Below are 23,387 nucleotides of genomic sequence, written 5' to 3' on the forward strand. Positions count from 1 at the left end.
AGCAGCCAGAAACGTTAGATGTAATATAAGGACCAGGCTGTGCGGATTTGCCCCTGTAGTCGCTTCTCCCCCCCTCCCCTGGATAACTCTCTCTCCAGTCATCATTAAACAGAAATCGTCTTTTCGTTTCCATCTTATTACAAACTGAATCACTAGAGACTGTTCACACTACTCCATGTCTGTACCTCTGTACTCCCTGACACCATGCACACAGTGGGCCTGATTCAGAGCCGGACGCAATTAGCGCTCGCTCGTCCAGAAAATAGGGGTGGCTATTCAAATGAACCGTTCGCTCTTTGCGGTCTGTTCACGCCTCTAGGTCTGAATGAGCGAACCAAACTTGCGGTCGTTTTTTTGGAAAACTATGCCCCCCTGGCCGCTCGCATCCTACGTCATGTCCGCTATTTATTAGATTAATCGAGTACATCGACCAGCGTATGAACTGCTCGCAATTCTTGTGGTTGCTTTTTGCTACCACAATCTTGCGAGCAGTTCTGACTATAAAATAACCCAGTGGCCCTGATTCAGACCCGGACGCTAAGCCGTGAACGAACACAGCCAAAAGGGGCCGGGTATGCAAATGCCGTGATCTGGTGGAAGGACGGCCTCTATGTCTTAGAGCGACGGCAGAGCGAACGCACACCAGTATAAAGACGCCCACCTTTCTTACTTAGCACATGTCACCTCCAGGAAGTGTGTGATTAATCAGTAACATCGAGAGCCATCGGAGCTGCACATAGCGTTTGAGGTAGACCCAACTTGCCGCAAGCACTGTGATCACTTCAGGCTGAAATACAACTAAGTGACGTGTACAATGACTCTTCTTTGCAAATTATGAACACCCCTAAAACACTGTTTAGACGCTCAGACACGCCTGCGTTTGCACATCCACTTCACCGTTCACAAGCACCTTCCCCTGTTACCACCCACAAACGGCACTGTCACTCAAATTAGCATCCAGTCTGTGTACTACGAGCGCACAATTCCAGAGCGCAGTGAGTGACTCGCGCATGCGCATATTGATGCATATGCATGCGCAAACGTGCGATTACCTGCCATTGCGTTCATTTGCGACTTAGCGTCTGGGTCTGAATCAGGCCCAGTGCTTCTCGGTACATCAAATCTCATTTATTTGTCTACTGGCGCATATCCAGTACACGATAAAAATGAGCGATTACGACATCATTATCGTTCAATCGTTCAATAATCGTGCAGTGAATATGACACCAACGACCAGCGATGCGTGCTTGAACATGTGCATGTTCGGGGATAAGGGTGGGTGCCTGCACTAAACAGCATATCGTTCAGTGTGTTGGCACATTGGGCCTGATTCAGAGCCGAACGCTCTGTCCAGAGCGCTCGCTCTGAATCAGTGCCCTCCTCCATGAAAATGGAGCGGCCTCCTGGCCGCTCGCATAGCTGTGGGTGACCACCCACAGCATATGCGAGCGTCCATGATGATGGTCGTGATGGTCTTGACCATCGCGACCATCGGGCTTGCGACGGAGACCCTGCGGTAGGGTCTTGCTGCCGCAAGCCCTGGAGTGATTTTGGCTCTATCAGAGCCAAAATCACTCCCACTGACATCACTAGTGATGTCAGTAGGGCCGGCTTCAGATGGTAGGCGTTCCCATGGGAACGCCTCCGTCTGGCAGGCACGCCCACCAAAGGGGGCGTGCTGTCAATCAACATCGACAGCACGCCCCCTTTGGTGCGAGACCCGGAGCGATGGAGAGCCCGTCGCTCGCCGGGTCTCGCGCATGTGCACGACGGAGCTCCCTCCGTCGTGCGCATGCGCAGTGGGGGAACATCGACCCGCTTGCGAGCGTCCTGCACCAGCGAGCGGGTCTGAATGACCCCCATTATCCACTGCAGAGTATGATGAACGATTGCACGATTACGATGTTGTGCCTTCTACACTCGTGTAGTGGATATGTACCTTAATAGTCTCTCTGATAATCTAACAATAACTCACAATTATCCTTCCATATACAGCCCACCAAACAATACAACCCAAATCCTTACCTACCATTTCTATAATGTCACTTGGTAACTAACAACACTGTCACCTCCTTGCTTATTAGCGGCTGTGTATCCCCATATTACCTCTTCAGGCTGTCTCCACATGAATGTCATTCCCGTCACATGTCACATTGTGCTGGGTTTCCACTTTATATTAACACCCCAGCACCTGAAATCTGCACCTGTGTAAGCAACAAGCGCTCTAGTCTCTAATAGCTTTGCTCACAGCGGAATATTAATATATAATCTACCTTAGTGATCACAACAGAACTAATAAACCAACTCCTACGTTCATATCGGTACATAACAGCTGTAACATGTCACAATCGGGGACGCCTAAGGGACAATATTACTCTTCATCTACTGGTTTACTTTGTGGGTAGTAGAAAACAAATTTTAAACCTGATTTTACTATTTAAACCTAATTATGTGTAACGCCTGTTTCTGTTTCTGATGACGTTTTAGTTGTTGTTAGTGTTTAGCTGCTCAGGAAAAATTATTTCCTCCTTAGAATATGACTGTACAAGGAAACGGAAAATAGTAGATTACTGTATTCACCTCTGAACACCTGAATACATAAGGGGAGCAAGTATCTGACACCACGTAGCCTCCGCAATGTGGCTGCTGCGTGAGAATTCAAGTATCTGTTACTTATAAGTATTTGGTTGTCTGCTGACCCAACTCCTCTACAACAACTGATTACACCTAGAATAAGCAACAAATCATTTCATAGAACGTGGGGTTTACCTTGTCCTTTAATCCCAAAAGGTGGAACATATTCTTTGATCTTTCCCCATCTTCTGAAAGAATCGTCAAGAAACATAGGTGCTGGTCTTGAGAACCTATAACACAAAGATATCCAAAAGGTATAACATACATAATGTGTTCTGTTGGGTTCAAGCTCATATATAAAACTTCTGCATTACATATTGTCTCTAGATTCTTAAGGTGCCTACACACTAATCGTTATTTTACACGATTTGCCCGATGCCGACGCATCGTGATGACAAATTGTGTAAAATAAGGCCAAATCGTGAGTGTCCACTCACGATCACGTTGCCGATGTGCGTCCCCGCAGCTCGTACATCGCATCTTCAGATCTGCCGTGCTGTAGGGCAGATTTGCCAATCTGGGACATGATGCACTGGAAAAAATTAAGGAGGCACGATAGATCGTTTGTCACATTGGACACCTTTTACACCAAATAGTGTGCAGGACTGCCGGGGAGCTGCCGGGGGAGAGTTCAAGGGAAATCGTACACGATGTCGGATCGTGAGCACATCGCCAAGTGTGTAGGCACATTTAGTCATCACTTTGAGAAATGAAAAGTTAATGTAATGTGCATTGTACATACTCACACAGCGCCTGATTCTAAGCCGCGCACAAATCAGCCGCAAATCAATGGACGGGGCACTGCAGACAGGTTTGGAACCATGCGCTAATGTTCGCATATGCCCGGCTTCATGCCAATAGTCACTGTTTTCCCACCCGCAGCTGTGGCCACCATCATTACTACTGGCACTTACACCTGCCCCATGCTGGGTTCAAGAGATGTGTCTGAAACAGGCACCAATTCGTTATACGCATGCCTCAAAATAGGATGGCAATCCGCGTACAGACCTATGACACTCCCACGAGACGTGCGTGCATCCGCATAGTTACTGCCTGGTTGCTACCGTAAATTGCCCAACTCAAGGATGGAGAGAAATGGACGAGATCGCTGTCCGACTGCGAATCAGATGGAGATAGGCAAAGATGCGTAAATTGGATACTGCGCATTTTTATGAGCTGTTTGCAGCCGCATACTGAGCTGTGTGCGACTGGCCACCAATAAGCTGGACTTTACACAGTGTCTGACGTTTCGTGTTACGTGTTTATTTGGAATGCTAGATAATAACACACTGTAATGTTTGTGCAAGTCACTTTTACTGTATTGTGTTACTCTGTGTACGTGCTCTGCGGGTCACCCAATACCTAGGAGAGATGTAATATCCTCCGGCTTATACACTTGTCTCACAGATGACTTCATACGAGGAAGTCACCGCAGTTTGGACAGATGTCCCCAACCTCTGCCCCCCTCCCGCTGTGTTATCGTAGTCTTAGAGGTCAAAAGAGAAGCCTCAGCAACTACGTGAATCCCTCTCAGGGGATCCATCTCCCCATCTCAACAACATGCATATAAATAGGCAGATCTGTCTGGCAGATGCAGGGCGCATTATGGATAACAAACATGAGATGTAGAGTTATTCCTGAGTCCGGCTACGGGGGGGCATTCCTGCTAGTCCGGGGAAGCTGCATTACGTGCTCTTCATGAGTAAATGTTATTGTTATACTGGATTTTACTCCTGGGACAAGGACTATAATATCACAGAAACATTATCTGTCACCATGTCATTGATTTTGGCAGCAGCGAAGGGACCGGTACACTGCATTATTTATCTAGGTATTATAGAGCTTGTAACATGAACGTCGTCGTTAGATTAGAGAAGCAGAGCACAATGACAGACACAGAGAAAGGGGCAATAGTAAGAACATACTTGCCTACTTTTGAAAAAGAATTTCAGGGAGATTGTGAAAGCAGCACCTATGAGCGTGGCGGTAAAGTGGGCGTGTACTGCTACATCTGAGAGGCGTGTCTTAAAATTGATTTACATCCAAATGTAAATGAGCCCCAAAGCAGTTAGTAAGATCTACTTGTTGATGAAAATACGCTGATACTTCTCAGAAAATACATGTAGCCATAGGGATCATTGTGCCTTATAATTATAACCAATGCAGGGAAATTATACTAATGATCCCATTTGAATGTATATATCTCTGTTTTTTCTTTTATATAACAGCTTCATAATGGGGGTAAGGATGAAATGAGGGAGATTGGTAGACTCTTCAGGGAGACAGGGAGATTGCTGCTATTTCAGGGAGTCTCCCTGACAATGAGGGAGAGTTGGCAAGTATGAGTAAGAAGTGTATTTAAAATGCAGAATAACCTTTTATTATTTTACTTTTCAGCTGACTAGTGACACTATGACAGTATAATATAAAGGCACATGACTATCACTGCTCTCAGGGGTTATTTTAGAGTATAAGCTGCTATCTTTCTCCCATGAGCCTTCCTGTCAGTCTTACTGATGTGTGATTGTCTGTGGGAGCCCTTCCTGTGCCGGGCCTGATAGGCTGTAAATGCCTTGCAATGGTCCCCATGCACATCTAAAGTCTGTGGGTGCGCAGTTGGTAAAGCTCAATTTCTCTGGAATATAAAGATTAGTTGCCAGGGAGAAGCTACAAAAAACTTTTTTTGTTGGATGTAGATGAATTGGGTAATATCACCGCCCCAATAGAGTCCTATGTGACAACAATATGCATAAGGGGTTTAATAAGTAGCCCTGATCATCAAATGTGCCTTTCTGCTGTGAGTATTGATGTTTTAGCTGGAGGTAGGTCTCAAATAGGCACCTATATAATCTAATCTAATACCGTTAGGTGTAAATGTAAGCCTGCGAGCCGGGGCGTATTAAGAGAGGTGGGGGCCCGAGTGCATTCCCCCGGCCGAGGCCCCCTCTTCTCTCCCCGTCGACCGTCTGTGCCCAGAGTCTACTGTGCTGCGACAGCCAACATGGGACATCGGGGAGGTGAGTATTACAAAATATGGGCGTGGACCCAGGGGCCCATGTGCACTGCACACCCTGCACCCGTTATAGATACGCCCCTGCCTGCGAGTTTATGGGAGCTGTTAGATTTCGGTGATTGAGTGCTAGATTTAAAGCAGACATTTAATAAAAGGCAAAACCAACTTGTTTTTGTCTTTTGAAAAATTGGCGCTCTAAATCTAGCGTCTAAATTTACAAAATCTTGTGGCCGCCTGCAACTCACAGGCTATTACATTTACCCCTAAAGCTATCTATTTGCGTCTAATCTAAATGTCACAACACTGCATGGCCAGGCAAGGCTGGTGAGGTCCTGAATTCTAGCCTATGGGGTATATTTACTAAAGTGAAGATGTTGCCCATAGCAACCAATCAGATTCTAGCTATTATCTTCTAGAAGGTTCTAGTTAAATATTCAGTAGAATCTGATTGGCTGCTATGGGCAACATCTCCACTTCTAAAAACTCTAAAAATATACCTCTATGTCTCTGGCCAACTTACCCAGCCTAAGGCACACACATTTAATGATGTGTACTCTGCCGATCTGTCGTGCAACAGTGCATACACACTTGCCGATGTCGGGAGCGACATTGTGACGGTGGGGGCCATGGCCCTCACTGACGTGTCACCTATTCGGACCTCCATGCAGGTCGACGGGTAATGTAGCTGACGATGCGCGGGAGCGCGCATAGCATCGTCAGTGACATTGGGCCTGATTCAGACCCACTCGCGAGCGCTGAGCGCTCGCAAGCGGGTCGATGGTGCCATAGGAGCTCCGTCGTGCGCATGCGCGAGACCCACATAGCGACAGCCAAGCTGTCGCTAAGGGTCTCGCACCAAAGGGGGCATGCTGTCGATGGTGAGTGACAGCACGCCCCCTTTGGTGGGTGTGCCAGGGGCGTTGCTGCCCAGACGGAGGCGTTCCCATGGGAACGCCTACCGTCTGGGGCCGGCCCCACTGACATCACTAGTGATGTCAGTAGGAGTGCTTTTGGCTCTGAGAGAGCCAAAAGCACTCCAGGGCTTGCGGCAGCGAGACCCTACCGCAGGGTCTCGTCGCAAGCCCGATGGTCGCGATGGTCTTGACCATCGCGACCATCTTTTTGGCCGCTCGCATAAGCTGTGGGTGGTCACCCACAGCTATGCGAGCGGCCAGGAGGCCGCTCCAATTTTAGGTAGGAGGGCCCTGATTCAGAGCGAGCGCTCTGGTCAGAGCGTCCGGCTCTGAATCAGGCCCATAGTCTGTACACACTGGATGATGTGGACGATATGTCGTCCGATCCGGCGTCTGCATATCCTCTAGTGTGTACCCAGCATAAGAGCGTGACTAAAGAGAGCTTCAGTAAGCAGCTTGCACACTAAGGTGGACATACTCAGTCAGATACAAGGCCTAATTTGTCATTACTTCACATGTGCCTAAATGCTGTAGAAGTTGCACGATGCATGCGTCCCACAGTGTGCGCGCACAGAGTTGCAGGACTGATTGAGCAGCACGTTCTGGAATGTATCGGGCATTTTCCTGGGCGGTGGCGGCGAGGTGGCTGGCTATGCAGGCACACAGAGATATTACTTCCTATGTGAGTGTTGCGGGTCTGTAGCAGGAGTGGTTCCGGAGTCAGGACCTGATTCAGCAAGCAACGCACCCAGTGCGTGCGTGTATATGCTAATCATGCATACGCACGGTAATCACAGCGCAAAGTTACATACACCCATCAAACGTCAATTCCGCCCACCCCTCTCTACGTACAGGCTGAGTAGCCCGCAAGTTAGCGGAAGCATCGGTCACCCCATGAACCATCGAACCCAGATGCACACTAGTGGTTGAGCTGACTCTGCCGCAGGAGTTGAGAGATTCCTGCACGCAGAGAGACGCCCGGCTGCGTGCCTCACAGCAATGGCTAATTTATGCCAGTGCGTTCCAACGCACTGGCACCCCTGCGTTTGCCCGAACACCCCTCCCCCCCCGTCACCACCCACAATATGCATGCGTAGTGCAAAAACATCGGCTGAGTGCGTGCGTTCTCTCCGGTACGTCCCTTCCTGAATCAGGCCCTCAGATGTATACAATCTAGGCCATACTCTGACATAGATTCTGCACCGAGCATGGGGCTGGGGCTAGTCCTATGGTGCTTCCAATGGTTGTGACTGAAGACGCTCAGAGTTGGCATCCCAGCCCTTAGGCATCCAGGCACACAGCGGTACACCAGGGGAAGGGCTGATACATGCACTAGCTCAGGCCTGGCCAATCTGTGGCTCCCCAGCTGTTGTGAAACTACAAGTCCAAGCATACCCTCCCACCTATCAGTGGATAAAGCATGCTGGGAGTTGTAGTTTCACAACAGCTGGAGAGCCAGAGGTTGGCCAGGCCTGCATTAGCACATAGTTGCACAGAGTATCGGCCCACAGGGCAGCATGGTGAAATATACCTGTTTATATTGGAATTTTAGGAAATGCAAATACTCTGTGACTGACAGATACACCACTGTGTGGGTGTGGGTAAAAGCCGGAAACATAGTAACTGCATTGAAAAAGCCGGAAACAATGTAAAGTGTATTACAAAAGCCGGAAATCATTGTAAGTGTATTGAAAAAGCCGGAAATCCATAGTAAATGTATGAGAAAAGCCGGAAATCATAGCAAATGTATTAGAAAAGCCGGAAATCATATTACAGTACATGCATTGAAAAAGCCGGCAATCATACATTTACTATGGCTTTCCAGCTTTTCTAATACATTTACTATGATTTCCGGCTTTTCTAATACATTTACTCTGGATTTCCGGCTTTTGTAATACATTTACTCTGGATTTCCGGCTTTTGTAATACATTTACTCTGGATTTCCAGCTTTTCTAATACATTTACTTTGGATTTCCGGCTTTTTCAATGCATTTACTATGTTTCCGGCTTTTACCCTCTTCCCCACTGTGTAACTAGCAGCAAGAATAGCTATTTCAGTATAGATTCCCTACTCCACGGCAAGTAGTCCCTAACAATTACTGCATTATGCCACAGACAATACGCTGTCTTCTATTACTATTACCATCATGTACAATCCAACAAAAGCACAAACCACAAAGGTAGGCGAGCACCTATGGGTGCACGAGGCAGGTAAATGAGCTCATTTGCTCGTATGGAAATGTGTTACAGGGACCTTTTCTGTCCCTTCATCTACAAACATGCAAATCTGTGCTGTGACTTCTGTAACGCCTGAGAGTAAAAACCACCCTTTCTTCTATTGTCCCAGGTACCCAAATAAAATAACATGATGAAATGTCGTCCTCGCCCCGTTTATAAGCGCATTGGACACAAAGTTCAGATATTTACATCTCCAAAGTTTGGCCCATGGCGCGGAAATGACAAATAAGTAAAAAAAAAGAGATAGTAGCGTAACCTCCGGACATCTGATGGGAAGCTCAGCCCTGTGCTCAAATATTCCGCTCTGAGCACTGACCGGGTGATTGTGAGTCGCAGGCATAGTGTCTATAGTTGTGGGCAGCCGCGGAACCTTGTTTTACTGCTTTCTGCTAATGTGAGTATCCGTTCAACTAATGTAAGTAATTGTAATTGGGGATGTCCACTGATTTTTTCGCCGACTACCGCAGCTGTCATTAGTAACAGGCTTCCCTACCCTGTGCGCGCTACTCACAAAGGCACGGAGCTCATGATGCACGCACACGACACTCCCACAAGTCAGGGTGGTACCATGTGATCGCTGTGCCAGCCCCCCAGCTTCATACCCACAATGCCCTATCCGGCAAAATTGCGTCCGCATAGGATGGTCATATTCAAAAATGTTTAAAGTCACTTCTGCGCAGGCGCTGTACGCAAAAACTCGCCGTTTGTATCCTTGAAAACAGATCCATGTGACTCAGAGCCAGCCCCTTAGTGGCCAATGCGAAGATGAATGCAAATCAGCTGTACTTGCACCCGCACTGCACCAGAACCTGACCGAGGAGACTGAGAAAGATCCAGCTGGGAAACTGACTGGTGGTCAACTCTAAATCAGCCCATTAGCAGTGTAGCATTAAGTGTAGCACTCGGCTCCTGATTCTGTGAGAGAACCGGCACTGCACACAGGGCTGTCCACCCTTCCGCCACCCCCTTTCCCCAGTGATAAGCACAGAACACAAGGGTCTGTGGCATGAGACCATGCCCCTTCCTGTGTGGCCACGCCCCTTTTTGGTGACGCTTGACTTCGCTGCGCGCACTGCCTCGCTCCCCGCACCAGGTGACACCATGGGGAGGGACACCACTGGGTGGGTGTCCTTATGTTGTGCTGCAATGGCATAGCGATCGCAGAGGATTAGCATATCTTCGCAGTGAGACTGCGTGTGTAATCGTTATTGCAGTTGCAATCCTTACTGAATCAGGCCCTTAGTCCAGAATTTGCTAACACTGTTTTTTACCTTGGTAAAATAACAATGAATGCAGCCAGCGCACCCCAAGCAACAACATGTGGGGAAGTAACTCCAGTACACAGAGATAAGAACATTCTTAGGGCAGATAAACCATTGGGCTCAGGACCTCATTCAGAGTCTCTCGCTAGAGCTGTGCGCTCGCAAGCGGCCCGATGGTTTGTGAACGCGCATGCGCACGCTTCGTTCTGCGCGTGCTTGAACTACTCTGTGTGATCGCAGCCCGCTCGCTCGCCCAGCAAAGACAGCCCAGTGAAATGAGTGACAGGAGAGGCAGTTTGTGGGTGGTAACAGGGGCAGGACACTAATAGCGGGGGAGTGGAGGTGCGAACGCAGGCGTGCCTGAGTGTTTCAACGCTGTTTTAGAGGCGTGCATAATTAACAGGCAGCGTCATAGTACACGTCACTTGCCTGTTTTTTACACTGAAGTCCTCGCAGTGCTTGCGGTAGGGTAAGGCAACCACAAGCACTGTGATCGCTTTCGATTGTCCTCGATGTACCAATGTTTTAATACACTTCCTGGAGATGACGTGTGCTGGTGGGCGGCTCTGCCTGTGCGATTGGGTATACGCTGGCCGCTCGCGAAGACATGGTGGGCGTGCTTATGCCTTGGCGAGCGATCACTTCCCGTGGCGTCACTTTGTCAAATTTGCATACGCTGGGGGCGAGTGATCGCATCTAGCCAGAGACTCTGAATGAGGTCCTCATTGTGTAGTGGGCGCTGTTTGCATGACGGTGCTTTATTTGGTAGTGTAGAGTTGGGGTGGATGAGGTTTTTAATCGTTATTGGGCTTTTTGACCTTTTATAAATATACCTCTACATTTCTTACAGGCCTGTACATACTGAGAAAAAAATTTGTCTGGTCTCGCTGATAAAGTCTTTCCCCTGCATAACTCTCAACCTGTCCCAGTTTCAGCAGGACAGTCCCTATTTGATGGCTTTGTCCTGCGGTCACTATCGGGAAAGGGCAGTCCCTATCTGCCTGGCATTGAGAAATATGACCCTTTCACAATGCTCTGCATAGGCGCCAAGCACAACTGCCATTGGCCATAGAAAGGGTGGTAGGAGAAAACTAGTGAGGTGTAAGGGGCAGCCTACTAGGCTAGTCCAACCTGCGTGGACACGCCCACTCCATGACTTGGACATGCCCCCTACACAATGCGGCCATGCCCCCCATACCTATTGGGAGGTAGGCCTATGCAGAACAGTACTTAACTAGAAGGTGGAAGTTACAAGTACCACCCATAGTCAGATCATACAATAGGCAACCCTTGGCTTTTAGTGACTACTGCGTACACATGATCCTGGTCAGGCATGTACCGCTACGGACATTATCACTAGTATGTAGTTTAGCATATCTGATCTTCTATCTCTGCGGATTATAAATGGGGCCAATACTGTGTTCTCGGCTGTAATAAAAAGCTGCCTCTCATTTCTGCAAGTGTTTTCCTTACAAGGGATTCACCATGGACCCAGTAAGAAGAGATCTCCTCACAATATATTGTGTTTATTTCTTCTCACAAGTTATAAAGCAGCTCCAGTCCTGTCACTGGAGAGACGAATATAAAAAGCCATATGAAAATAAATTATATGAAAGTCAAACCTCCAAATTACTATTCTCCCAGACCCACAGATGCGATGTTTGTACCTAATTCTGGACATCTGTGTATGATACAAAATATTCTCCCAGAAAACGAACACAGCCAAATATTCCGGTGTAAGAGACTTTTTGGCACTGCTCACTGCGCGCCTCCAGTTTTGTTTCAGCCAAGAGCTTTGGCAATACCTCAATGTGTGTGATGGTCTATTACTGTTATTTTATTCAGCAGTTGCAATAGATCAGATTTTATTTTCCTTAGGGAAACTCAGGAGATGTTTACATCTCACACTACAGGGATTGTTCACTCATCTGTAGTAAGTCCGACATTCTAATTCCTATGAAAGATATAATGCACTGAAAGTACTAAGGCCCTCATTCAGACCCGCTCACAAGCACTATGCGCTAGCAATCGGGTCGATGGTGGGGCACTGCGCATGTGCCGCGCGCGTGCGCAAGCCCCGGAGCGACTGAGAAATTGTGTAGGCGGGGAGGGGGGGTGGCTGGACAAACGGGGGCGTTCCTGTAGGAACGCCTGCCGTTTGTGATGTCAGTAGTGAGATTCCTGCTCTATTAGAGGAGGAAGTTCACTGGGGCTTGCGGCAGACGACACCCTACCATAAGTTTCTCGTCGCAAGCCCGATGGTCGCGACCATCACCTGGCCGCTTGCAAAAGCTGTGGGTGACCTTAGCGAGCGGCCAGGAGGCCGGCTAAAAAAATAAAACGCCCGCCCTCATTCAGAGCAATCGCTCGCTTTTTGCGAATGGCTCTGAATGAAAACCTAAATACAACGCAGCATTTGAGCTTGAACATGATCAAACCTGTTCAACTTGCTACAGAAGTTGCGCACACATCAGCGTCTATCGGCGGTCGCCCGTCTGCAAGTTTATGCAAGTACAGCTACCAACACTTTCCCTGGTGTACATCCGCAAGGACTGAGACGCCCACTTTTAGCGCCTGTGTACGCTGCAATACAGATTGGTGCTTCCTTATACGCCACCATCGGTCGCACCATCGAAACTTGCAGCAGGTCTATGGCAGGTGCAGTTTCTCCACGTCCTGCTATGCATGCGGCTGTGCATCTTGGAACGCAGCAGCTTGCATCAACACGCCTGCGACACTCCCATCAGGGGCATTTTTATAATGGGCACACCCTCCACCCATATTTTTAATACTTACGCACTTTAACGCACCATATTAGCATGCCCCAGTAGCCACCGCCCAGCAACGCCCATCACTTTTTCACTACCTTTCTGATATTGACTGACTAGATCACTGACTAGATCTGTCTACCAGCTCCCCCTGTGAGAACGTATCTGTATATAGAGCACAGGGCTATGAAGAGGCCAGGATTTTATTATCCATCAATAGGAAATGATGACCGAAGGAATAAATCCCACGTACGCTGTTCTAAGTATATACGTGCTGGATCTTGTACATGGAGTAATGTCACTTGCATGATATATGCATAGAATAGTGTACGTACTGGAATTAGTCCATCACACTGTGCAGCCACAGCTTATCTCTATGACAGATACTGGCTGGAGGTCATTAGGCTTGGTGTACTGTGCTGCTGATGGATATATATAGTGTTAATGCACCATTATGTCAGTGAATAACGCACGTACGCTGGGTCCTGCAATAAGCTGGGGCTGATAAAGTGTCTGCAGAGGCTCCTAGCTCCACTTCATCTTCCAGCCATAATAATCAGGACTGGCTGCACGTTCCTGCCCAGCACCAGATCTCTTTATAGGTGCATACAGTACAACTTCATGTAAGTGTATGGTCACTAACATATAAGAGAGAGACACAAAGTAACAGCTTTACATATTACACTCAGCAGCGTTATGAAGAGATGGAAGAATTATATACACTCATTAGTGGAAACTCCCCAGGAGTGTGAAGCTTAGAAACAGACCTCAGCTTAGACAGGATGGAATTTCGTTCGGTCACATGAATGGAGATAGGTCCCGGACACCCCTCTCTTTCACGATCAATGGGAGAACGCCCCAGCACACCCGGAGTCCTTATACGTATGTAAACTGATTGACGCGTTTAAAAGATATATAGGTTCTTCATCAGAAGCATGTTCTGATGAAGAACCTATAAGGTTCGAAACGCGTCAAGGAAATATGGACTTTCAAGCTTCACACTCCTGGGGAGTTTCCAACAATGAGTGGTAGATATACCTGTTGATTTTTTTAAAATGTGAGTGCATTGTACAAATAAATGTACTTGTTTCTAAGAGGTATTGCTCTACTGCTGCTTTTTATCTGTTTTGGGTATCATTATCCTGAGGATTTAAGCGGAATACCATGGTTTTGAAGTACCGGTTTATCTGGGGTTATTAAGCGAAGACCATGATCTTGTAACATTCTACACACACAGATCCACATATAAAGAAGAAAAACAAATAGGAGGACTCTATTTGACACATTTGGGGTAACTGAAACCCCATCCTGGAGGTTTATAGAGTAATGGTGCGTACACACTGGGTGATATTACTGAGCGACTGCACAATTACGACATCGTAATCGTTCAATCGCTCAGTAATCGTGCACAAATCGTGCACTTTTCTGTCAGAAACGACCAGCGATGCGCACTCCCGCTGGTCGTTTCCGACATTGTCCATCGCCTGAACATGCAGCACAATCTGCCGATAACGACAAATTGGCATGTTCAGGAATGATGGACAGTGCCTGCACTGATCGACTGATCGTTCAGTGCAGACACTACAGGGGATCAGGAACGACGGTACGATTACGATGTCGTAATCGTACTGTCTTTCCTGATCGCCTAGTGTGTACACACCTTAAGATATTCTTCATTATTTAAAACAAACCCAGGTTGTGTGTAAATTTCACTAAAGGTGTTACTTTGTATACATGTTACCTTTATGAGCACCTATTTCAGGTGTACAGTTATTACTAGATCTATAGCTATTACAAGTGGTTTGTTATCATTCCTTAAGCTGGCCACTCCCTGGCCGATGATGCCACTCGGTGCGAGTCACAGGTAAGGGAGTTCTGACCATTAGGTCCCTGGGGCAAAGTGGTAGAATCACTGCTGCCTCCCCTGGGGAGTGTTATGCACGCAGGTGATGACGGAACACAGGCTGATCACTTACATCTTGTGACTGTAATACCGACATGTCCGATAGTGGTCCAATTGGACTATTATCAAGCATTGCAGTCATTGTCAGGCAACAAAAAAGTGATATCACAGAACGTGGACAGCATAACTTGCAGGGTCTGCATCTGCACTATACAGTGCTATCACATGGTAACTAATAGTAATAACAATGTGGCAAATCACTAAAGAAATAAAACCTAAAAAATGTACATGTCAGGCGATATCTAACCTATAGAAAGTAGGGGATGCAGTGATCCTGTTGACATTTACAATGTCGACAATCATTATGTCGACAGTTATGATGTCAACATTTTTGAAATGACAACATGGAACATGTCAACATGCGCAGAATGTTCACATGTGAAATGCTCACATTCTCAGAATGGTTAGGGTTAGGCTGCAGGGCGAGGGTTAGGCTGAAGAGGGGAGGTTTAGGCACTAGAAAAAGAGTTAGGCTGTGTGTGGGGAGGGTTAGGGTTAGGTACTAGGGGGAGAGTTAGGCTGTGGAGGGTTAAGGTTAGGCTGTGTGTGGGGAGGGTTAGAGTTAGGCACTAGGGGGTGGGTTAGACACTAGGGGAAGGGTTAGGATGCAGGGGGAGAGGATTAGGTTGTGGGGCGAAAGAGGGCTGCGGGAGAAGAGGGTTAGGCTGTTGGAGGGGAGGGTTAGGCTGTTGGAGGGTAGGGTTAGGGTTAGGCTGCTGGAGGGGAGGGTTAGGGTTAGGCTGTTGGAGGGGAGGGTTAGGCTGTTGGAAGGGAGGGTTAGGGTTAGGCTGCGGGAGGGTTAGGCTGTTGGAGGGGAGGGTTAGGCTGTTGGAGGGGAGGGTTAGGGTTAGGCTGTGGGAGGGGAGGGCTAGGCTGTTGGAGGGGATGGTTAGGCTGTTGGAGGGGAGGGTTAGGGTTATGCTGTTGGAGGGGAGGGTTAGGCTGTTGGAGGGGAGGGTTAGGGTTAGGCTGCTGGAGGGGAGGGTTAAGGTTAGGCTGTTGGAGGGGAGGGTTAGGGTTAGGCTGTTGGAGGGGAAGGTTAGGGTTAGGCTGTTGGAGGGGAGGGTTAGGGTTATGCTGTTGGAGGGGAGGGTTAGACTGTGGGAGGGTTAGGGTTAGGCTTTTGGAGGGGAGGGTTAGGCTGTGAGAGGGTTAGGTTTAGGCTGTTGGAGGGGAGGGTTAGGCTGTTGGAGGGGAGGGTTAGGCTGTGGGAGGGTTAGGTTTAGGCTGTTGGAGGGGAGGGTTAGGCTGTGGGAGGGGAGAGTTATGCTGTGGGACGGGAGGGTTAGGGTTAGGCTGTTGGAGGGGAGAGTTATGCTGTGGGAGGGGAGGGTTAGGGTTAGACTGTTGGAGGGGAGGGTTAGGATTAGGCTGTTGGAGGGGAGGGTTAGGCTGTGGGAGGGGAGGGTTAGGCTGTGGGAGGGGAGGTTAGGGTTAGGCTGTGGGAGGGGAGGGTTAGGCTGTGGGAGGGGAGGGTTAGGCTGTTGGAGGGGAGGGTTAGGCTGTGGGAGGGGAGGGTTAGGCTGTGGGAGGGGAGGGTTAGGCTGTTGGAGGGGAGGGTTATTGTCAGGCACTAGGGGGAGGGAAGTCATTATCACAACACAGCTGGAGCTGCTAAACCCACCGAATAAGGTAAGTAACCTCTGGACCACCAGTAACGTTTTGTCGACATTCTAATCATGACAGCATTTCATCAGTGTCGACATGATGTATGTCGATGTAGTCAATGTCATCATGACAGTCGAGTCGACATTCTTGTGTCAACATTACGAATGGTAACAAAATATTCTGAACCCAAAAAATAGATATTTACAATGTCCTCCACATATATGAGTTTAAACGTGTCAGTCCCAACTCCTATTAATAAACACAAATATTCAGACATAAATAACCCGGTTCTCTGTGTCAGATAATGTTTGACCCATGCACTTCACTGCACTCCTATGCAAAATAATTTTGCCACATAACGTGTCTCAGGACCTCCATCGTAATTTACACTATAACCCTGATCCTTCAGGTCTTGAAGTTGGGCTGATTTCCCCAATAAGGCATTTCTACGGCTCTCCCCGCAGCATTATTCCTCTGTTTAGCTTGTAGCTGACAGTGCTTTCTCAGGCCTGTAAGGCTGGTTGGGTTTCACTCCAAGATCTTTATCCTGCCATTAAATATATCACATCAGCACGTCATGGGCTGGTGAAGGAATAAAAGGGGGATACCACAGGTGCTGTAGGAATATCTCCCTCCCGGATCACAATCTATTCTCCTCCCTGGAGACTCCTGAGGCTGGGGGTAGAACAATGGCTGACGGGGAACGTTTATTTTTCCTCTCATTACATGGTACTTTTATTACTTTCATCCTGGGATTTTCTCTCTATACACAAAGAATAAAGCAAGTCACTGGGACAAGACTGCAAGACATGGGTTTCCTGGCAGAGGACTAAATAACTAGGATGCTGAACGAGAGGGACCTAAGCTGAAGAGATTTACCGGTTCTGGATGAAAGCATCATCGGTGCCCCACGCAGATACCTCTACCGCCTCTAGTCGTGGTATAACAAGCATCGATGCACATACAGTATCTCTGGGCGCTAATTGGGGTTGTATAAAACGAGATTGCTTTTATTTTAAATCATGGTTTCTCACTTCGGCAGGACTCTCGTGGGGGAGGAACATTCATCAAAGGGGATTTGTAGCTAATCTTCCTCCAATTGTTTGTCATATTGCTGAAAGCTTAAATGAATGGAACGGTTTATTACATTTGAAGGAATCTGGTTGAGGATTAGTGGTTACATTTATCAAAGAATATTGCACAAGTTTAGAGATTTTGCATACTTCCTAAACCACAAATGTCAGAATCTACAATAAGAAGACTTAGCTCACATGTAGTTTCTCAGAGTTGTTATTTCACCTGTTTTTGGATTTATGACCTCATCAGCAATCACCCTAGATTCCTGTAAAGTTATTAATACTTAGACAACATTAAAAGCAGTCATTAAAGCCATGGGACCTCCAGCGGGGTGGGACGGCTGTATGGTGTCTATCCTGTTAGCACGTGGGCCGGTTAGCTGCCGGTGGAGAGGAGATGCTGTAGTGTCTGGGCAGCCAGTGAGAGCTGTGAGGGGAGGGGACGGATCCTCCCTGCTGCTCTCTACTGAGGCTGTGCTAGACACACACAGGGGAGAGATGTTGGAATATGCACAGGAAAATTATATATGTGTTTATCAGAAACCAACCAATACAACCTGGATACATAGGAAAACCTCTTGAAAATTAAATATCTGGTTGGAGGTGCACCATGGAGAATAGTACTACAGTAAAAACTCAAAAAAACGCGATAGACCACAGGATTGGTCCAACAAAAGAAATTAATTTTGATGTATTAATTTCAAATAAAGAATTGGCTCTATGGAAACGTAAATAAATATAAATAAATACCCATACTAAATTACTTCAATCAACAAGAATCCAATATTCACAAGTTGCTGTTGATATGGGTATAAATACAGAGCATGTGTGAAAATATATAACTCTAATTACATAGTACACCAGTCAGGGATGCGAACATAATACCGACCTGACACCTGTCAGAATCCTGGCGCCGGGATCCTGAAGGTAAGTAGTGGGGTTAGGTTGGAGGGTTAGGAGTTAGGCACTAGGGGAGGGTTAGGGGATAGGCAATAGGGGAAGGGTTGGGGGATAGGAGGAGGGTTAGTGGCTAGGCACTAGGGGGAGGGTTAGGCACTAGGGGAGGGTTAGGAGTTGGGCACTAGGGGGAGGGTTAGGCACTAGGGGAGGGTTAGGGGATAGGCACTACAGGGAGGGTTAGGCACTAGGGGGCGAGTTAGGCACTACGGGAGGGTTAGGGGATAGGCACTACGGGGAGGGTTAGGCACTAGGGGGAGGGTTAGGGGTTAGGCACTAGAGGGAGGGTTAGGCACTAGGGGGACGGTTAGGAGCTAGGCACTAGGGGGAGGGTTAGGCACTAGGGCAGGGTTAGGGGATAGGCACTAGGGGGAGGGTTTGGTGGTTAGGCACTAGGGTGAGGGTTAGGCACTAGGGGAGGGTTAGCGGATAGGCACTACGGGGAGGGTTAGGCACTAGGGGGGATTAGGGGTTAGGCACTAGGGGGATGTTTAGGCACTAGGGGGAGGGTTAGGCACTGGGGGAGTGTTAGGCACTAGGGGGAGAGTTAGGGGTTAGGCACTAGGGAGAGGGTTAGGCACTAGGGGGAGGGTTGGGCACTAAGGGGGGAGGGTTAGGCACTAAGAGGGGAGGGGAAGGATAGGTTTAGGTACTAGGGAGGGATCAGTTTAGGCACTGGGGAAGGAGGGTTAGGGGTAGGAACTGGAGAGGGGGAGGGTTAGGATACCGACTGATAGGTGTTGGTATCCTAATGCTATCGGAATACCGGCGTTGGGATTCTGACAGTCAGACACCGAGTGCTGGCATTCTGTACCCAACCCACCTGTCGGCATTCAATTAGTGACCTCTTATAATAACATTAAAGATTATCTAAGCCGTACAGTATATTATAAAGGTCTCCTCTAACTGGTTTTCTAGACACACGCCTTCGGGCATTATATAAAAGATAGGTACTCCTACAGCGCTATCGCTAGGGTTTTGGCCAGAATGAGAAATAGAAAACTCACTTTATTTGCTACATTAATTTGCTGTGTGCTTGCTTTATTCAGTGTGTGCCTGATGCAGCCGATATCTACGCAGAGGTTGCATTACGAATACGCTCGAACAGGCGAACCATTTGCAAAGTGAGTGACAGGCAGCCAGCGTTTGGGGGTGGTAACAGGGGGTGGTTAGAAAAATGCAGGCGCCTCGGACCATTTAAACACCGTTTCGCGGGCATGCATAAATTAACCATTACTATCTCCTTTACTGCGTGTCAGGAGAGCTGCATGTATTTGCCGTCGGTCTGACTTGACTTAACATGCTGCGTGACTGGCCGATGTGTGTCGATGTTAGCGCTGTTGTACGTCGTCGACAGATATGCTGGGCTGTGCTTTGGAAGGCATTTGCATACTGCGATCTGTGAGAGAATGCCGTTGCGTTTGCATTAGCGTAAATCTCTGAATCAGGCCCTCTGTGTTTGGAATAGTGTAATATTGTATGTGTGTGTGTGTGTGTATGTGACAACAATGGGCCTGATTCAGACCCACTCGCAAGCGGCTGTCCGCTCGCAAGTGGGTCGATGTTGTGCACTGCGCATGCGCACGACGGCGGGAGCACCGTCGTGCGCATGCGCCAGACGCGACGAGCGAAGGACTTTCCTTCGCTCGTTGTGTCTGATCAAAGGGGGCGTGCTGTCGATGTTGATTGACAGCACGCCCCCTTTGGTGGGCGTGCCGGGGGCATGCCTCCCTGACGGGTGCGTTCCCAAGGGAACGCCTCCCGTCAGAAGCCGGCCCACTGACATCACTAGTGATGTCAGTGGGAGTGATTTTGGCTCTGATAGAGCCAAAATCACTCCGGGCCTTGCGGTTGAAAAACTCAACCGCAGGCTCCGGCTCGCAGTGGCGATGGTTGTGATGGTCAAGACCATCGCGGCCATCAAACTGCACGCTCGTATAGGCTGCGGGTGGTGACCCACAGCTATACGAGCGTCCAGGAGGACGCTCCATAATTATGGAGGGCGGCCCTCATTCAGAGCGTGCGCTCTGCTCAGAGCGTATGGCTCTGAATGAGGGCCAATGTGTCAGTGTGTGTGTATATGTGTCTGAGTGTGTCTGTGTGTTGGTGTGTCTGAATGTGAGTCACTGTTTATGTGTCTGTCCTCCACTGCTCATGTTATTAATAAGTAGATAAATCTGCTGTAACTAGGAGGAACATGAGGGAGAGACATAAAAGTAGTCTGGATGAATCTTCAGCCTCTCTGACATTAGTGTTACTAATTCCCACTGATTTTGTTGATACTCGCAGCTTAATCCAACCATTATCACCAGGCTAATTTCAATGGGGCGGATTTTTTCCTGCTAAGGACGCGCAATATCCCCCCCCTTCCTCCCTCCTTTACTGTAAAGATTTACATTTACCAGAAGCCAATATGAAACAAAAAGCCTCGTGCCTCAGAGGTCACTTGCATTAACCCTTTATGTACTGAGCAGCACAGTCCACCATAGGGTGCTTTAACCTAAAAGGTCAGTTTAACGCAGTCAAAGAAACATTTTTTTACATGGATCACTAAATCTAAAAGACAAGGGGCCTCATTCAGAGATGTAAGCAATCCCGATGGTGGGGTGTAGGCGCAGGCCCCGATCTACGCTTATGCAGAACTGGCCCTGCGTCAGCGCACCCACTGCCCCATCAGCCAATAGGAGTCTGGGGGGGATGGCCATATTCAGGCTGCCATAGGGCAGGTGCACGTTTTCGATGGTCCGTCGAGTTGGACCGCACCTGTGTCTTCGTCCAACTCAGAATCAGCCCCAAGTGCCCTTCCACAAAAAGATCTACTGAGTACTCACAAATATATACAGTATGTAGAAGTTCCACTTGCAGCCCTGAAAGCTAATAGAACATAATTGGCCTCATTCAGAGATGGATGCAGTGGTGACGTTTGCGCAGTTGACCGATTATTTGCTACTGCACCTCTAAGTTAGGCCCAATATTTGCATAGCAGGATGTGCAGAGAACTGTTACTTTGCAGTCATCTGGTCTGACAGATAAAAGTTCATATCAGCTAATGTACAAACCTCCCTGACCTCAGAACTTTGGGTCTGATTCAGACCCGCTCGCTAAGATGCATACTCTCGCTGCTGCCGATGGTATGCATTGTGTATGCATTGTGCGCGTGCATCGCAGTGCGCATACCTTAGCAAAAGTTCATAATGCGTTCGCTCGCTGCGCATAGACAGCCCAGCAGAGTGAGTGACAAGAGAAGCCGTTTGTAGGTGGTAACAGGGGCTGGCCATTAAAAACGGGGGAGTGGAGGTGCAAACGCAGGCGTGCCTGAGCATCTCAACTGCGTTTTAGAGGTGTGTGTATAACTATAGGACAGCATCATAGTACACGTCACCTGGCTGGTTTTTACACTGAAGTGCTCGCAGTGCTTGTGGCAGGGTAAGATCAGCCTCAAGCGCTGTGATAGCATCCGATGTTACCCGATGTACCGATGGTTGCATACACTTCCTGGACATGACGTGTACAAGTGGGCGTCTTAAAACAGGCTGGTGAGTGTCTGCATATACTATGTGATCGCTCTCTAAGAAATACTGGCCTCCCACTGTTATATATACTGGTTCTATACTAGCTTCCTATTGTTTCCATACTGGTATCTATACTAGCCTCCTATTTTTTTCCATAATGGTATCTGTATTAGCCTCCTATTGTTTCCATACTGGTTTCTATACCAGCCTTCTATTTTTTCCATACCGGTATCTATACTAGCCTCCTATTTTTCCATGGTGGTATCTGTACTAGCCTCCTATTTTTTCCATACTGGAATCTGTACTAGCCTCCTATTGTTTCCATACTGGTATCTATACTAGCCTCCTATAGTTTCCATACTGGTTTCTATACTAGCCTCCTATTTTTTCCATACCGGTATCTATACTAGCCTCCTATTTTTCCATAGTGGTATCTGTACTAGCCTCCTATTGTTTCCATACTAGTTTCTATACTAGCCTCCGATTTTGTCCATTCTGGTATCTGTACTAGCCTCCTAATGTGTCTATACTGTTATCTTTTCTAGCTTCCTATTGTTATTTATACTGGTATCTATACTAGCCTCCTATTGTTATTTATACTGATATCTATACTAGCCTCCTAATGTGTCTATACTGTTATCTTTTCTAGCTTCCTATTGTTATTTATACTGGTATCTAGACTAGCCTCCTAATGTTTCTATACAGTTATCTTTTCTAGCTTCCTATTGTTATTTATACTAGTATCTATACTAGCCTCCTAATGTTTCTATACTGTTATCTTTTCTAGCTTCCTATTGTTATTTATACTGGTATCTGTACTAGCCTCCTATTGTTATTTATACTGGTATCTGTACTAGCCTCCTATTGTTATTTATACTGGTATCTGTACTAGCCTCCTATTGTTATTTATACTGGTATCTGTACTAGCCTCCTAATGTTTAGATACTGTTATCTTTTCTAGTTTCCTATTATTATTTATACTGGTATCTATACTAGCCTCCTAATATTTCTATACTGTTATCTTTTCTAGCTTCCTATTGTTATTTATACTGGTATCTATACTAGCCTCCTAATATTTCTATACTGTTATCTTTTCTAGCTTCCTATTGTTATTTATACTGGTATCTATACTAGCCTCCTAATGTTTCTTTACTGTTATCTTTTCTAGCGTCCTATTGTTATTTATACTGGTATCTATACTAGCCTCCTAATGTTTCTATATTGTTATTTTTTCTAGCTTCCTATTGTTATTTATACTGGTATCTATACTAGCCTCCTATTGTTATTTATACTGGTATCTATACTAGCCTCCTAATATATCTATACTGTTATCTTTTCTAGCTTCCTATTGATATTTATACTGGTATCTATACTAGCCTCCTATTGTTATTTATACTGGTATCTATACTAGCCTCCTATTGTTATTTATACTGGTATCTAT

The 23,387-nt window shown here is 47.3% G+C and overlaps 1 protein-coding gene across 6 annotated transcripts in view; it reads right to left on the reverse strand.

Annotated features, from left to right (window-relative positions):
- The window catches only part of ST3GAL3 (ST3 beta-galactoside alpha-2,3-sialyltransferase 3), a 494,104-nt gene that overhangs the window by 64,498 nt on the left and 406,219 nt on the right, over positions 1-23,387 (reverse strand). For all 6 annotated transcript variants that reach the window (XM_088455666.1, XM_088455665.1, XM_088455668.1 and 3 more), the window contains one exon: positions 2,770-2,864. In XM_088455666.1, coding sequence (XP_088311792.1) covers positions 2,770-2,864 — 95 coding nt within the window. The remainder of the gene's footprint in view (positions 1-2,769; positions 2,865-23,387) is intronic.

This window comes from Taudactylus pleione, unplaced genomic scaffold (genome assembly GCF_031769625.1).
Source record: "Taudactylus pleione unplaced genomic scaffold, aTauple2 ptg000662l, whole genome shotgun sequence".
In the NCBI taxonomy this organism is placed as follows: Eukaryota; Metazoa; Chordata; class Amphibia; order Anura; family Myobatrachidae; genus Taudactylus; species Taudactylus pleione.